The following is a 16,929-nucleotide window of genomic DNA, read 5'->3' as shown; positions in this document are numbered from 1 at the left end:
CATTACGATCAAGCTCTTAAAGCATTTTTCCAATGTATGGAAAACAAAAATGCTAGTCTGTCAGAACTAGTTGAAAAGTGCAGACAAGAAGTTATAAACACTCTAGAATTGCCAGATCTGAAAGGTAAGACTCATTTCTTTCAATAGTACTGTAAGGTTTTAGTCATTTATTATTAGTATCCCATATTTTTTTGCATGCTATGTGTATTCCATATTTTGGTAACAATAGTAATATAAATTCATATAGCATCAAATTTATACAATAGTATAATAGAAATTTACGCTAAATACCATCATCATTTCAATAAAAACTTCATGTTGTCATTGGCACTGGTGTAGAAAATTGTTTGTTGCCAGTACGATAACTAAAGTTTAGTAAGACCATAAAGAATTCCTACTCATCGATTCTCAGAGAAAAATCGCATGCTTTTATTTCACAGTGTAAAAGGAGCTGATGCAGGACTAATGTGTTTTTAAAGACATTTTTATCTCTCCATTTCAGAAGTATCACAAGAGGTGAGGTGTTCTTTGGATCCCTCCTATTGGAATCAAACCATTCTGGAACTGCAAGAATCTAATCGTTGGAGGGTGCTGTTTTTCTTATTAAATGGTGGTGGAAATGATTGCGAGTATGGCATGGGTGGTGTTGCTAAAGGTTGCGATGTTTCAAAGGTGTCAATCCTTAAGTGTCTGAAATCAAAAACTGAAAATGTTGAGAAACTTAAGGTTATCAAATCTCTACTGGAGGTAAGTACTGCCTTATAATCCTAACAATAAAGCATTTTGATTGGTTTTTTTTTAAATTTTCTTTCATTATTTTTTGCTTTGGAGTCTTATGTTGAAATTGAAATTAACGCTAACAGTAACAAATTACAAAAAGGAATTGAACATAAATGTTATGTATTATTAATGCTCAGAAAAAGTATTTTAGTAACAACTGCAGAAACATAAAACCAATGTGAGATTATTATTTTACGTAGAGTGATGGGAAGACAAATAAAATAGAGAGTATTCTTCTATCCATTTTAATTGTAAATGACAGTATGTATTACATCTCTTGTTTGAAGGTTATAATAAAAACAAAAACTTGTTTTTAAGTTATGATCTACTCATTATTATCATACTCTGGCCCAGAGAAAGGAGGGAAAGGCTGGTGTGTATAATTCATATGCAATATTTGGGCTTAAACTTCAGCGGAATACAGTGCATATAATTAAATTTCATTGTGTCAATGGTGGATTTCTTTTTCTCTAGAATGGTGCAAAACCAAATGGACTGCCAGACGAAGATATATCGCCAGTTAAATACTGCCTTCTAGTGAACAACATAAAATACTATACTATCATTACTGCATTGATAAGAAAAGAAGCAAGACCAGAAGATCTGATTGTTGTTGCTGGTGATAGTCCTTTACATTCTGGCCTTAGAATGTGCTTGAAATATAAAGGTATATTTACACAACTTAAATTAAAAAGAATGAAAACGTTATTAACCATAAATTGTTGCAGATTAAAGTTATGCACATAAAATTTATTGAAAGCTCAGTTCCCATACAATAGCTACACCCTGTCGGCGACATTTGCCAATTCAGAAGTCGGGAAGGTTAAACCTGGTTCAACTTTGCCTATTTTGTTGCAGACGAAATTGGGGTGCCTTTGTTGAAAAATCAAATTTAAGACAACATCATTTTCTTAATGAAAACATGGAGGTAAACTACCATGAATGATCTTCAGAGACTTGCTACAATGTACAGTATGCTCTTCTTGCAGATAGGAAAATGGATCTTCTGAATGTTCTGTTGGAGAAGTACTCTAAATCAAAAAATGATCAGTATCTAGACCCAACGGAGACAAATATGGATGATGATGATTCACTGTTTCATATTGCACTTAATGAGAAAGACGAAGCCTTGTCCTTAGAGGCGGTAAAGCTTCTCTCCAAGAACAAAGTGAACCCATACTTGAAGAACAAAGCCGGTAAAATACCCATTACCCAGATTAAGAAAACAGACAGAAGATACCAATTCCTTGAAGAGGCAGCACGTCACCATCCCAAGAAAGGAAAAAAAGGTCCTAAGAAGCAGAAAGGTCCTGCCAGAAGTGGTGAAGGTACAGAGATGTCGCCTGATGTTTCTCCATTTCATACTCTGGGTTCATTACCAAAAACTAAACATGAAAAGAAAGGGAAAGTCCAAACACCTGGCATAGACAAGCAGGAATTGAAAAGAAAAATTGCTTTGCTAATTAAAAATGTCCTACCCGTAATTAAGCCAGCTAAATCTGAAAACAAAAAGATGCAAAAACAGAGAGAGACTAAACGCCATGTTCAACAGGAGGACGATGAGGAGGTTGAAAATGATGATACCCATGATAAAGTTGGAGCACAGAAGAAACCTGAAAGTCAAGGTTTGTGATCAATTTATTATTTTTCGTTTTTATGCTTCTGTAGCATAGAAGCATTGAAATTGTCTTGATCCATGTAATGCTTATTTATTTCATTTTATTCCCTTAGTCACATAATCAGTGATTACTAATAGTTACTTATTCCCTGTCCTATTAGATAGGTGGCAATACCTTCACATGACAGACATATACACATAAAGTCCCATAACGGGGCTTATGGAGTGGAGTGAGGAAAATCCTGGAATCTGACAGGATTTGAACCTAGGATCTCAAAATTGGAAGACGAGCATCTAATAACCACCAAGCTATTCTATGCCACTTGCACAGTATGTGTGGGTAATTATTTCTAATCCAAAATCTCTTTCAATATCATGTATTACATTTACAGATCTTGAAGATTTGGAAGCTGCAGATCTGCAAGAAATAGATTCCACTGTCTTTGATAATTTGGTATGGGAAGTTGAATGCACAGCAAAGGTGTGGAAATTCCTGAGAGACCGCCGTGTCCCAGAAAAAATTAGGAAAGCTGTGGTCAACAAGATACAACGTCTTGGGGAAGGCAACTGGTCAAAAAGCCTTGCAAAGTCTCTCAAATGTGATCATATCTATCTATATGAGGTAAAGGTGACCAGTGGTGGCAGGATCCTCTGGCAGAAGGCTATTGCATTTTCACCAAAGCGCAGTGTTGTGCCAGAAGAAAGACTTGCAGGTAATTATTTGTAGTACAGCAGTATTAAAGATTTTCACTGTATTTGGTTTTTTGTAGTCATGGCTACTATCTTTTAATTTGCTGTTCAAAGCAGCACATCTGAACCTCATTTATATCCTGTCTGCTGGTTGCTTATAGCACATGATCAATGGCCACACATTAAAACCGCCTCAAGGCTCTTTTTAATCTCTAAATAGCTACAATAAATTAATTGATGAACAGCCGGTGCAAACATAAAGGGAAGGAATTAGGTCCGCACACCCGATTTTGAGATGGCATCGCCATCACTACTATGTACACTCAGGTACCTTGGCGTCAGTATGTTGGACTCCAGTAGTTTCCACCAAATTAATTCTGTGGCTTTACTACTGTACACAGCTAAGTTAGCGGTGCCACTCAAGTAAGGTGCGACTTGTCGGGGGGGAGGGGGAACTCAACTTCTAAAATGTCTATCAATACCATAATTATAACATCAAAAACAAACTATTATCAATAACACTAGCAACGTTTTCCTTTGTAGAAAATAAAAATGAGTTTGGAGGGATAGAGGGTGGACGTATATACGCTGATGTTATTCGTGTTTGGGACGTGGTTTTGGACCATGATAACGTACAACACGCAATAGATGTGATTGTGAAGTCTGTCGATCGAGGTCAGGATTGTATTCTCCAGAAGAAACTGCGAGGCATCAAGAAAAAGTTCATTAGACAAGGTCTCTGTGAAAAATTTGAAAACCTTCATACATAGAATTAGATATTTCAGTGTAAAACATAATTTATAATTTCCACACAGAGTGTCAAAAAAATGTGTTCACCACTTCTAGACAAACTTTGATCAAAACCTTTGGTTAACATTTTGGACAAGTTCAAACTTGATAAACCATAAGTCTAACCAGTATGTAAAATGTTATGCTATTATTTTTCATACAGAAATGAAGATTCCAAATTTGTACCAAGAAATACTGTCAGAAGATGTCTCTGAATCCCAGGCAGCTACGAAAAAGCAGGATTTCTTCCCGCCAGCTAGTTCAAAGGAAACCGAGTACCACATTATGAAGTTCTACAGCTTCAGTTCGAATCTTGTCAACAACATCCTACACGACAGTAATACACGAGTTGATTTCCCATTCCGTGTAACAGAGAAGGAGCATGCCATCATTCATATTAACCCAAAGCCACCATGTTCCCTCTTACTTCTTGGACGCAGTGGTACAGGTAATTTTGTATGGTACAGTACCTGAAGGTACAGTACCTGAAGTTCCTTTAAAATTATAAGTAAACACACCAACTGCTAATTAACTAATTAACTGTTAACTAATCAATCACGTTTTCTACATTTTAGGAAAGACAACATGTTGTCTTTACCGACTTTGGTCATCCTTTGTGGCGTACTGGAACAATGCTGCAAGTGATGGTGAACCACGAATCCCACGTGATTTCTGTTTCCGTCATTCTAAAGATGCTGATGAGGAATTAGGTAACTATTTGTGTATTGAGTACACTATACTTTTTATTAATCCCAATAAACATGGTCTCGTATTTTTGGTGATAGTGATGTTTTTGTAGATGGTGATGGCAGGGAAGAGTTAAAGGGTGATGGTGATGATGATGATGGTGGTGATATAGTGATCATGATGATTATGGTGGTGGTGATGATAATGATGATGATCAGGATGGTGATGGCAAAAAAGAGTCAGTAATTTTGAAATATTTATATATTTTTTATATAATGATAATATATATATACAGTATATATACAGTACTGTATATTATATATTATTATTATTATATTATTTGATAAAAGTCACAAAAAATTAAGAGGGATCATAAAACATTTCAGATGATGAAACTGATGATTCTGAGATGTCAGAAAGTGCTGAAGCAAATCTAGAAGGTATTGAAGTGGGAGAAGCTGCGGCATCACCTGATCCAGAGGATACAGATGAGGAAGAGAACGAAATTGTGTATGATCATCTCCACCAAATATTCATCACAAAAAACAGAGTCTTATGTAGTGAAGTACGGAAGAATTTTCGTGAATTGGCGCATGGTTGTGACATAGCATCACACTACCTGAAGGCTGAAGACCAACAACATCCTCATCGTCTTCAAGATGCTCCTATTGCAGCTTTCCCATACTTTCTCAATTCAAGACAGTTTTTGTTAATGCTTGATGCCTCTCTACCAGGCGCACCATTCTTTGAACGGAAACCTGATGGCTCACTTAAAAAGGAAATACGCGAATGGCAAGAGGGTAATAATACTTTTATTAATGTTTGTATAATATAAAAGCAGTTGTGGCACCACCTGGGTTGGGGCAGGGGGTGACTGACAGTAAATGTGTCCCTTGTATTTACTGTCTCCGAACTGCAATGATGTGAAACTGCAACTTTGTAGACTAAATGTTAATTATCAAATGTTTTTCATATAAACATTAGAGGTCAGGTGTGGATCATTGACGTGCAAAGCCCTAAGCGAGGGTAGTGTTTGAAATTTTTGTGTAGAAATGATTGATTGTACATGGAATTTAAATAAAAAATTAGCTGTGTTTATTGTGCTTCCCCTCGTTCTCACGAGAGTGGCGCTTATTTGAGCCACCCCATGTATTTTATTGACACTTTTCTTTTAAATATACAAAATCAATAACATTTAAAGTAGAATATAACATAGTATGATTAAATCAGGTAACATTTGTATTATTCTGTATAGGGGATGGCCAGCAACCATTTCTTGAAATGATGGACATGGACGATGACTCGGATGATGACGAGGAAGATGAAGAGGAAGACGAAGAAGAAAATGAGAGGGAATTTGATCCTGATGCTGAGGAAAAGATACAAAGAAAGAAAGTTGCATATGATGCACGACATGAAGTAACTTACGAAGTGTTTGCAAATCACTTTTGGACAAAAATGAAGAAAAAGAATTTGGACTATCATCCAACATTGGTGTGGATGGAAATTAGGTCTTTTATTAAAGGTAATCATAAGAAAGTGTAAATTAGTTTACTTTGTTTTTTTATTTAAAGGACTATATCCTCATTGCCATAATCACATGTCTGTGTCCATTGTTGAAGTGTTTCCTACACCATATTGATAGTTTACTTTTGTGTGTTGAAACATTTTATGCGAGTTCATTTTATGTAAACAACAGGCCATTAGAATCACTAGTTTAAAAAACAAAAGTAAAGCATGAATAGAAATGTTTTGTAGGCTCCATAGAAGCACTGCACTCAGAAAATGGAAAGCTGGATTTAGAAGATTACCAGAAATTAGGCAAGAAGAGGGCACCAAATTTCACTGGGGATCGGAAAGAGGTTTATGATCTTTACAAAAAATACGAAGTATGAAATATTTTATTCTGTTACCTTCCTTTCATGTCCCTATTGCTTCTTAATTAATTTCATTTTTTTACTTCTTTGGATGCTTCATTAGAAGTTTTTATTAGTGGAAATAGAAATGATTTGAATTAATTAGAACAAAGGTAAATTGATACGACTGGTTCTGGCAAAACGCTCTGTTTGTTTAAACAATTTTAAATTGAGTTTTTTGGTATTTCTAATTATACATGTATTTCATAAGCAGCAAAAACATGAAATCAGTTAAGATGCCAATTGTATGACATTTTATTCGCTGTAGCATGGAATTAGAAATGCTGTCAGATGTAAGGTTTTTGTCAGATTCGGTCAAATAGTATGCTTTGTTTTACTTAATTGATGTTGCAAATAAAGTCAGCATGACCATTATAGAACAGAATGCAACATACATTCTACATACATAGAACATAGAAAAAGAAGTTGAATGGAATGGAAAAACATTGGTAATCCGTGAAAACATCGGAGATTTCTGTAAAAGGTTGTAAATATAGGGTTCCTATTCTTAATACTGTATGAGTTTATAGCTTTGTAAAATGGTTTTGTACTCATCTATTGATTTAAAACAATATGGAAAATGGCATTTTTTGTTATTGATTTCTTATTGTATATAAATTTAACATCATTTAAAAATATTTTTATATAAATAAATTCTATAATTGTCAAAAGCACATGAAGAGGCAACAATTTTACTTTGATGAGGCTGATGTGGTATTCGACATCTACAGACGTCTACAGGATGTGGAGGAACCAGATTGGGCAATTCACCAGATTTATGTTGATGAAACACAGGACTTCACCCAAGCCGAGCTTGCCTTACTAATTCGATGCTGTAGCGATCCAAATGCAATCTTTCTGACAGGTACAATTAACATGCAAGTAGAGGTCCAGTAGGGTTCATTAAAGAACCGACTTCCTTTCATGTAAATCAGGCCATGTCTCATAATCATCAAACTCTTTTGTCCATCGTTTCAGCAGGTTCTGGAATAACTTTTTACAGTCTAACTTTCTTGACTTAAATATGTGCCGTTTTAGTATCTTTTTTTAACATTTTGTCTTTTTTTTTGTTGTTTTTTTCAACTTGGCCTTCCTATTTCCCCTTATTGTGTATCGTATTTTCCTCTGAGAAGTAACAGCTTTATAAAAAAAAAAGGAGTAATACCTGTATGTTAATATCATGATCATAATCATAGCAATGTCTGCTTCAACATTCTAACTCTTTACACTGAACACATTCTCAGAATCGGCGTTCTATTCAGTTCAGTGTTTTTTATAATTCTCATATTATCTTAAATTTCTTTACAGGAGACACAGCTCAGAGTATCATGCGTGGTGTTGCCTTCCGATTCAATGACCTCAAATCTCTTTTCCACTATGCTAGCACTTCAATGAAGGCATTAGGAAAACAATCATCTGTAGCAGTGCCAAATAAGGTTTATCAGCTGACACATAACTATAGGTCTCATGCTGGTAAATACATTTTGATCTTTCTTTTCTAACACACAGGCCCACATTAACAACATAGTCATTCACATTGGTCATTCAGTAAATTAAAACTGATAGCTATAAACTAAACTACCTCAGTACCGATTGTGGGCAGTCATTTCATCACATCATTTTATCAGTTTTTATCATTTTCAATAATAAAAAATGAGTATTGTTTTATTAATTTTTAAGGAATATTGGAGTTGGCAGCCAGCGTAGTGGATCTCCTTCTCTTCTTCTTTCCGAGTTCATTTGATCGACTTAAGCGTGATCAAGGATTGTTTGATGGGCCTAAACCAGTATTACTGGATTCTTGTAGCACCAGTGATCTTGCTTTGATTCTTCGGGGAAACAAACGGAAGACATCTGAAATAGAGTTTGGCGCTCATCAGGTGATGGAACTTTATTTTTTGTCTTTAGTATTCAGTATGCAAGTCATTTGTTTTGAAATAAGTGGTTGTATATTGTTTTATCCATAAAATTTTTATCAATTCAATACATATATATTTATAAAGAGAAACTTACTTTACATTAAACAGTACAACAGTTTTGTGTGATTACAGAAGATCTCATACTATTTTATGGCATTGTGATTTTTAGGATGAAGGAGTGAGTTATAATTCTCTTGCCACTATAATACTATGCCCAAGAATTTAATAGAATTGTATTTTATTAATTATATTCTTAGGTTATTCTTGTTGCAAATGATCAGGCAAAGGAACAGTTGCCAGAAGAACTCAGTCTTGCTTTGTGTCTGACAATATTTGAGGCCAAAGGTTTAGAATTTGATGATGTCATGATCTATAACTTCTTTAAAGATTCCCCGGTAAGAGTTTTTATCAAATTTACCCCTACCAATTGTTTGAATGTAATTTTTTTACCTTTAAATCAGTCTAAGATGTCAATAGGGTAATTTGTGTAAGATTTTGTTATTTCCGATCATGATTATCTATCTCCAAAGTGTACTCAATCCATGGCTTCTGAAAGATGTTGTTATGTGTTGAGCCTGGTACTTACTGCTTCGTATGACCATCTTACGATGAATCCAACTCCGCTACTCATGAGCTCTAGATTACGCAACTCCGTTGGCGTTGCATTCCTCTAGAATAACATTAGCCGATGACCATCGGGTACAGTGAGAGCCTGGTTTTAGTTGCCAATGATGATGCAGGGATCAAACAATGAAGAAGCAAAAACAATAAAAATCCATCTTATACAAAAATGGGATGTTGGATGGCATGACCACATGGCTAGTTGTTCTTTATTTGTATGTGTTTTTAATATGATTGGGTTTAATGGAGGGTTGTCTGTTTTTACAGTTTATGAAGAATCAGTCTCATAGCTGTTCCGCTTATCTACACTTGCATTTGAATTTTGAATTGATTGATTGAAAGAACGACTTTCATCTCCAAATACTCTAAAATTATGTCATTCCAGTACCTGAGGTACATTTTAAGTCAATGTTTTATTTTACCACTTTCAACATTTAGGCTAGAGAGGAATGGAGAGTCGTTCAGGAACACCTTAAAGACATACAGAATCAGACCATAGACATCAACAGCAATACATCAAGTTTGTTTGAGCTCGACATAGATGTTATGAATTCAGCTGAACAACCCCGAAGACTTTCATTTGATCCTGATAAACACAAGGTATGTTTGAGAAGTGAATGAAAAAATTATAAGAGGCATGATATCATATTAATGTCTATGGAATCGCCTGACTACTGACTATCTCTATATAATAGAATTGCTTTACTTTGCATCATGTTCCACAGAGTAAAGCTCTACATACAAACAAAGCTTTTGGAATATAAGGATATCATCCTTGAAAAGCATGCAAGCAAATAATACCACAAAGTAACTGGAAGGACAGACAAGAAAAAAAAAACACACAACAAAATACAGACATTGACCTAAGAACAGGATGACTAGCAAAAACATGGTACCACTTCAATAAGCACTCCGGACAAAATCCTCTGACAAATAAACCTAAAGTTAGTTAAATGTGCTAACGTAGTATTTATGACAGGAAAAAAACTATGGAGGCATTCATGGGATGATTATAAAAAATAGAATGTGTTTTTCACTTGCAATGAAACTTTTATATTTGAATGTTTTCAGATTAAATGAACCTTCTCTACAAAGCTGGCTTTTTAAATATAGCTAGACACCATTTAATATCGCCTATATTCGACTTGCATGAATGAAAAATTTCCTTGTTTCCTGCTCACTTTTGTTGTATACAGACAAATGAAGAATATTGAATGAGAATTTCATATCAATATCATCTTCAAATTTAAGTTTACTTTATAATAATAATAATAATAATAATAATAATAATTTGAATGTCATTTTATTCAGATGTCAGCCATGTGTCTGAAATGGGTTACATTTGCAAAGTGGAAATAAAGTATTAATGTAACCATTATACTTTAGGAGCTGTTTTACATGCACTTAATCTCTTTCCAAAAATAAGTGTATATTGGTGTATTTGTTGAGTGTAGTTCCAAATTTCAGATAAGAATTTTAATCTCTTTTGCCAGATTCCTAGCCTAAATTACAAGCATAACATATTTTCTATTTTAAATCTTATTAAATTATGTTGTCAGTGCCGTTGTGTTTGAGAATTTAAATAGTCAAAATACTGTAAACTCAATTACAGAGAAAGTGAGCTTCTATGATTATTGTTTGCTATATAAGTCAAAAATATTATTATTATTAGTTAACTTTTTATATACAATGTATTATGTGTAAAATGTAAATTGAACATCTTTTTTAAATATTTAAGCACATTTCAATATTTTGTCTTTCTTCAAGGTGTTAAATTCAGAGCTAAAGTACTTGTACACGGCAATCAGTCGTGCTCGTGTGAATGTCTGGATCTTTGACGAAGACACTGACAACCGTAGACCAATGTTTCAGTACTTCAAAGCTAGAAAACTAGTAAGCGTTCTTGAGGCAGAGCTTGATATATCAGAGCAGAGTAAATGTAAGTAACAACCAGTTTAGAGACTTTGTTGGTTTTAACCTATTACAATACAGGTTCTTGATTTTGTAATTTAATTATGTATAAGAAATTTACTGCTACGTTGTCAGAGCAACAAATAGCTTAGTCAGCAAAAGTGCTAAAGGTAATTAAAATTAGTGTGAAACAATATTAAATAAATATTTCCAAATATACATGAATAAAAGAGATTTGACAACATTGTTTTATTTGGATCTGTCTAGCCCTTGATGTTATGTTCGTTGAGAAGTCATCAGCAGAAGATTGGGAAAAACGTGGAGATTACTTCTATAATAATGGTCTGTGGGAGGTTTCTGTCAAGTGCTACCTGAGAGCAGGAAATCGTAAGTTAAACACACCCCACCCCCATTTTAATATGTTTGTGTTTGCATATTTTGTGATTGAGTGAATTTTATTTTATTTTCTTCAAAGATTTTCTTCCCTGCAGATGTGCTGCAATTTTTTTTTTTCAATGAATCGTAATTCAATGCTAGTGATTCTAACACCAACCTTTATAAAACACCTCTACATGTTTTATCTGTTTTTCTTCCCCATCAATACATAATTTGTGTATAATTATATTTGTGTTTTATAGATCAGAAGGTGTTAAAAGCTAAAGCAAATCATCGAGTAAACGAAGCAGAAAAAATGAAAGGAACAAACATGGCAAAGATGCGTGAATGGTTTTTGGAGGCAGCCCATGATTTCATGCAATGTGGAATGCACAATGAGGCGGCACGCTGTCTCTTCAACACAAAGGAGTTTGATCTTTCTGCTCAACTGTTTGAACAAATTGGTGATGTACGTTTGTTCAGTATATGTAAAGCTGTTTAATAATTGGTTACACATACTGTAGAGTATGTGATCATTCTATAATTGGACCATGATGAATAAAATGTGTAGCCACTTTAGTCTGCTATAGAACAATATAAGAAATGACATATCTCAGCACTTTGAAGACTAACTATAATATTTATTGGCTCTGTTTTTGTCCACACTGTGGACTTCATCAGGGAACCGTACTCACCATCTACTGTACATACTCAATTGTAGTATCACAGTACTAAATTGTACAGCTATCATTGAATTTATTCTACAATAGAATTATACAGAATTCCTCTATGTCTTTCCTTACATTCATTTGCTGTAGGTTGCTGGAGCTGCCAAGATCTATGAGACACGATTGCAGAGGTATGTCGATGCCAGTCGCTGCCATGAGAAGCTTGGTAACTATGCAGTGGCAGTGAAGGTCTTGAAACAGAATAAAGAATATGACAAAGCTGCTGATGTCATTGAACGTTATAAACAGAGGAAGTCTGAGGATGCCTTGCCTGAGAATGTCATAGCACCACGGTATGTAAACGCCATGAATTGATGATTTAGAGTAAGTCTACATATTAGAATTTAGTTTGTTTCTTGATTTTCATGACATTTAATTATTTGTATCCAGCAGTGATTGGACATATAAAAGACACAAATACACTATATAAATGAGGTGGTTTGGATAATTCTCTCAACAATGTCAATAAATCTCTTTACGAAACAGAGCAAGTACTGGTATTTACTAAGAATCACATTGTATTGTGAGCAACTTAAGCACCAATCCAGAAACCCTAACTATAGTCTTTGTTAATATCAGATATTGTGTTTTAACTAGAAGTAATCCTTTAAACAATCCCCAATTTACTTGTTGCATATTTTGCAGGGATACCATCGATACATGTTGCCATCTAGCAGCTAAACATCACTACCAGCATGGAGCTCTTAACAAAATGTTAGAATCGTTGAATCGATTACCTAATGTAGATGATCGCATAACTTTTCTGAAAAGTCGAGGACAGCATCACTATGCCGTTGAAATCCTTAAAAGTGAAGGTAGGCTGAAGGATGCTGCAATAATCTTAAAATCTACAGGTGACCTTCTTCAGGCCATCGAGATTTGTGGTGAAGACCAACAGGAGTTTCGTGCCGAATGTCACCTTAAATTAGCAAAACAAAAAGTGCAACAATTAAGGAATCTTGATATGTCAAAGCCACCTTTGCCACCAAGCATTAAATTTTCTGGCAACATTGATGAAAAAAAAAATTCTTCAAATAATGCAGATAACAAATTTGAAAGTAACACTATACATGAAGTGTTTAGCATGGATGCCTCTTGTAATACAGAAAATAAATTGTCAGAAAGAGAAAAGAATGATAATACCAAGAAAGTTGAAATAGATGAAGAATTATCCACAACATCAGAGGTTAATGAAAAGCAGAACGAATGTGGAGACATGTCTGAAGTAACATTGCCTTCACCAGAAGTTGCCAGAAATGGTTCTAAAATGACAGAGGATGATGGTAGTAATACAACACAAATTGATGTCAAGTCCAGCGAAGATAGTATTTCAGATTTTTTTCCAGATGAATGGAAAGAAAGAGAAAATAATGGTAATACTAAGAAAGTTGAAATAGAAGAAGAATTATCCACGAGATCAGAGGTTAATAAAAAGCAGAACGAATGTGGAGACATGTCTCAAGCAACATTACCTTCACCAGAAATTACCAGAAATGGTTCTAAAAAGACAGAGGATGGTGTTAGTAATACTACACAAATTGGTGTCAAATTCAGCAAAGATAGTACTTCAGAAATTTTTCCAGATGCATGGGATGGCAGCACAGTTGGTGAAAAACTTAACTGCTCAGTGGAAGCAAACATTTCAGTATGTGATACAGAATCATTAAAAACCAAGTATCAGGAATATGAACTTAAACGTAAGGCACTTGTAACAGATATAAAATATCATGCAGAAAAGTCGCTGATGTTATTAAAAATGAGTAAAGATTCAAAGAAGCAGCTATTTGGAAGCTGTGAATTTATTCTTGGAGAGTTGAATAGTGATGTTTCCATGCTGAGAGATGCAAAACAGCATTTTCGTGAGGCTTCAAGTGATGCTGGTCAAATGGAATGCTTTCATATGCGTATAAAACTACAAGATAACATACATTTCAGCAACATCATTGACAATCTTACAAAACTCTATGACTTCATTCAAGTTCTAAAGAACTACGATGGGGCTAATGATCAACGGATAGTCAACTCAGCTGAAAACTTCTATGACATAGATCTTGGAGCTACTCCTCAAACATCTCCAAAATTTGGTAAAGATGAATTTAAACAGGCACGTGTTGAAGTTGTTCGTAACCATTGCTTACCTAAGGCTGCATTGTGGTTCAAATTAGTCAAAGAAAAACTTGAAAATACAGAAATGAAGACAAAGCAGTGCTCATTATTTGCTACTGGTAGACCATGTACAGGGAGCAACAGCAAATGCGTACACTTTGATTACAGACGAGAATCCATTCTACAGCTGGTGGAATGCTTTGCGTCAAAGATCAGGCTTGTACACTGTGCGACCCAATGGAAAACACTTGCTTTTGACGAGGCATTTCTAGACATACATTCTATAACAGATGAGATCATTAAGTGGAAATACCAACCTTGTGTTGAGCTCTACGAGCTGGTTTTTCCGTCTCATTGTAATCGACGGATTTTGACAGAAAATGAGGCAGCTATCGGATTACTTCTTCAAAAAATTCGCCAATCACAAGTAAAGCAGAAAATGACTGAATGGGTTTTAAATCTTCGCAAAAATTTGGATAATAGAGATAGAAACTGTGACTCAAATGTGTACCTGACTGCTTTAAATGTTCATCGTCTTGTTAAAGAGAAGCCAAATGTAATAAAGCAATGGATGAAAGAGGATGAAACACAATGTGCTAAATATCATTCTAGAAATCCAAAAGCCAGACGTTCCCTTGGAATGTTTGTTGATGGTAATCGTATGGTCAGCTTTATGAATACGCTGTTTGAGTACACAAATGCCCTCTATGTTCTTGGTGACCCAATGAAAGCAATAGGCAGCTGCAATATGTTCTTGGGGTTGATTGCTAATCGATCTGAAACACCTTTAATTCCATCCATCGCTAATACTGTCACTCTAATTGAACATGCTTTTACAGTTGCGTGTTCAGTGATTGCTAGAGCTCAGAAATGTGAAGTTTTCCTACCTGCTAGCTACCTTGCTCAGATTCAGTTTCATGAAGAGCTATGTAGATCAATACCAAACCGTCGCTATAGCTTCTACCAAGCAGTAGATTTTACAGCAAACATCAGATATAACGAATTACATGGACAGATTCGAAACTTTGTGGATATGATGACATACAGTGGTAAATATCCTTACTTTGATATTATTCCTGATGCATTTAAGTCAAGGCAATATATTGAATCTGGAGAAGCAGAGAGAACTCTTGTCTTAGCACTTGTGATGTTGTGTAATAGAAATTTGTTAAATTTCGAAAGCGCATTTAATCTCAGATGCCACCTAATGCCTATTCAAACTGATCATCTATATCCACCAAGACTAGTCAGAGCTGTTGAGGGTATTAAAAGTGCAAAATCATTGAAAGATTTAATGGATGTTCTCCAAGAATTATTGGTGCAGCGGGAAAAAGAATATCTTCTGGTGTGTCACTGGAATTCAGACAGGTCCAGTAGATATCATAAGTTGATCTATAAGCAAGTAAATACCGGATATTACAAAGACATCAGCCTAGGTAGTCTACAAGGAATGCATCCAATTGATCCATTTGTAGCACAAGATACTGCTCTACACCATGACACAAGAGGAGATGTAGGTGAAAATGAAGATGCTGAACAAAAAGAGTTTGAAAAAGCAGTTGACTTCGAAAACAAATGCAAGGTGATTTCAAATATACTAACAAAACTGCCAGCCAGACAAAAAATCTTACCAGAACTGATGCCTATTGTATCTGAGAAGGGGAAGTTAGCAGCTCTTGTCCGTGCACAACTTCATGAAGACAGTGTTCAAGAATCTCAAGAGAAGAATGAAGAGAGTAAGATATCTAAACATTGGATTGTAATTAAAATGAATGAGACATCTAAAGTTGATGAGACATGGTGCGCAATTTGCCGTAAAGCTTTGGATACCAAGGCAGATGAAGAACACTTGACAATGGTGCCATCCAGTCCTATTGAAGGTAAACTATAAATATTACTTATCCAATGGTTTCAGTCTACCATAATTTATTGAAAAGCATAGCTCTTAATAATTCTTTTATGTATCCTTTGTTATATTTAAGGAGCAGTACCAAATTACGACATTCTACATCGAGAGATTAGTGTTGAAGAGACAAAAAATACCCAAATGGAAGAGCACACCATATCCTACGAACATACTGTAAAGCAAAAGCAATTTGATGAGTTCAAGCAAAAAATCACAACCAAATTGTTACCATCACTTAAAGGTAAGTTTAAAAGAGAATATTATAGATGTATAAGGTAAGCTAGATATTTGATGACATATTATAATAAACAATGTGTATTTTCTCTTTTACAGATACTGAGTCACTGAATAGACATCTAGAAAACTGTAGGCATGCTGACCTGGAAGTTTTCCATGGGGTAAGAATAGTATTATTATATTGACTAAACTTTCTAGGTTTAGATTATAGAAAATCAGATAGAAATATATCTTAATTATCTGGTTATAATTTAAATGTTTATTTTTACTGTTAAACTCCAAAACATGCTATTGTTCCTCCATGCTATTAACAAGTCATAATTATCATAATTATTTGTAATACTAAAGAGGTTTTGTACAGTAGTGTAATAAGCTTTCATTTTCCCAAAATAATTAGCGTGTTAAGGAATACGAACGCAAGTTCATTACAACAGTCAATGACATCATTGAGAAACATAAATGGGAAGCGTTTGAAGACATCTGTCGTGCATGGAATATATTTGATAACAGTGTTCAGGATCTAAATAAAGGGTCCATTCGATTGGAAAATGAAAGCAAGTCTACTGTTGCTGCAGGTATGTATTAAAGTTTCCAATAGATACTGTTTATTTACAAAACCTCAGTTTATTAAATGACACTATATAAA

At 34.7% G+C, this 16,929-nt stretch overlaps 1 protein-coding gene across 1 annotated transcript in view; it reads left to right on the top strand.

Moving 5' to 3' along the window:
- LOC117109554 (TPR and ankyrin repeat-containing protein 1-like) overlaps positions 1 to 16,929 on the top strand; it is a 33,205-nt gene that overhangs the window by 12,764 nt on the left and 3,512 nt on the right. Inside the window, exons 8-31 of the mRNA XM_033251924.1 lie at positions 2 to 124; positions 503 to 747; positions 1,255 to 1,447; positions 1,770 to 2,405; positions 2,791 to 3,111; positions 3,632 to 3,823; positions 4,041 to 4,325; positions 4,453 to 4,587; positions 4,951 to 5,364; positions 5,820 to 6,089; positions 6,323 to 6,453; positions 7,153 to 7,345; positions 7,789 to 7,953; positions 8,161 to 8,360; positions 8,657 to 8,794; positions 9,459 to 9,620; positions 10,788 to 10,959; positions 11,199 to 11,318; positions 11,570 to 11,775; positions 12,125 to 12,327; positions 12,680 to 16,020; positions 16,123 to 16,287; positions 16,380 to 16,444; positions 16,681 to 16,858. Coding sequence (XP_033107815.1) covers positions 2 to 124; positions 503 to 747; positions 1,255 to 1,447; positions 1,770 to 2,405; positions 2,791 to 3,111; positions 3,632 to 3,823; positions 4,041 to 4,325; positions 4,453 to 4,587; positions 4,951 to 5,364; positions 5,820 to 6,089; positions 6,323 to 6,453; positions 7,153 to 7,345; positions 7,789 to 7,953; positions 8,161 to 8,360; positions 8,657 to 8,794; positions 9,459 to 9,620; positions 10,788 to 10,959; positions 11,199 to 11,318; positions 11,570 to 11,775; positions 12,125 to 12,327; positions 12,680 to 16,020; positions 16,123 to 16,287; positions 16,380 to 16,444; positions 16,681 to 16,858 — 8,253 coding nt within the window. The remainder of the gene's footprint in view (position 1; positions 125 to 502; positions 748 to 1,254; positions 1,448 to 1,769; positions 2,406 to 2,790; positions 3,112 to 3,631; positions 3,824 to 4,040; positions 4,326 to 4,452; positions 4,588 to 4,950; positions 5,365 to 5,819; positions 6,090 to 6,322; positions 6,454 to 7,152; positions 7,346 to 7,788; positions 7,954 to 8,160; positions 8,361 to 8,656; positions 8,795 to 9,458; positions 9,621 to 10,787; positions 10,960 to 11,198; positions 11,319 to 11,569; positions 11,776 to 12,124; positions 12,328 to 12,679; positions 16,021 to 16,122; positions 16,288 to 16,379; positions 16,445 to 16,680; positions 16,859 to 16,929) is intronic.

This window comes from Anneissia japonica, unplaced genomic scaffold, assembly GCF_011630105.1.
Source record: "Anneissia japonica isolate Jap-2015-1 unplaced genomic scaffold, ASM1163010v1 scaffold287829_len2072220_cov186, whole genome shotgun sequence".
NCBI classification, from domain to species: domain Eukaryota; kingdom Metazoa; phylum Echinodermata; class Crinoidea; order Comatulida; family Comatulidae; genus Anneissia; species Anneissia japonica.
Note: the sequence above shows the minus strand (reverse complement) of the source record. Positions and strands in the feature narration are given on the sequence as shown.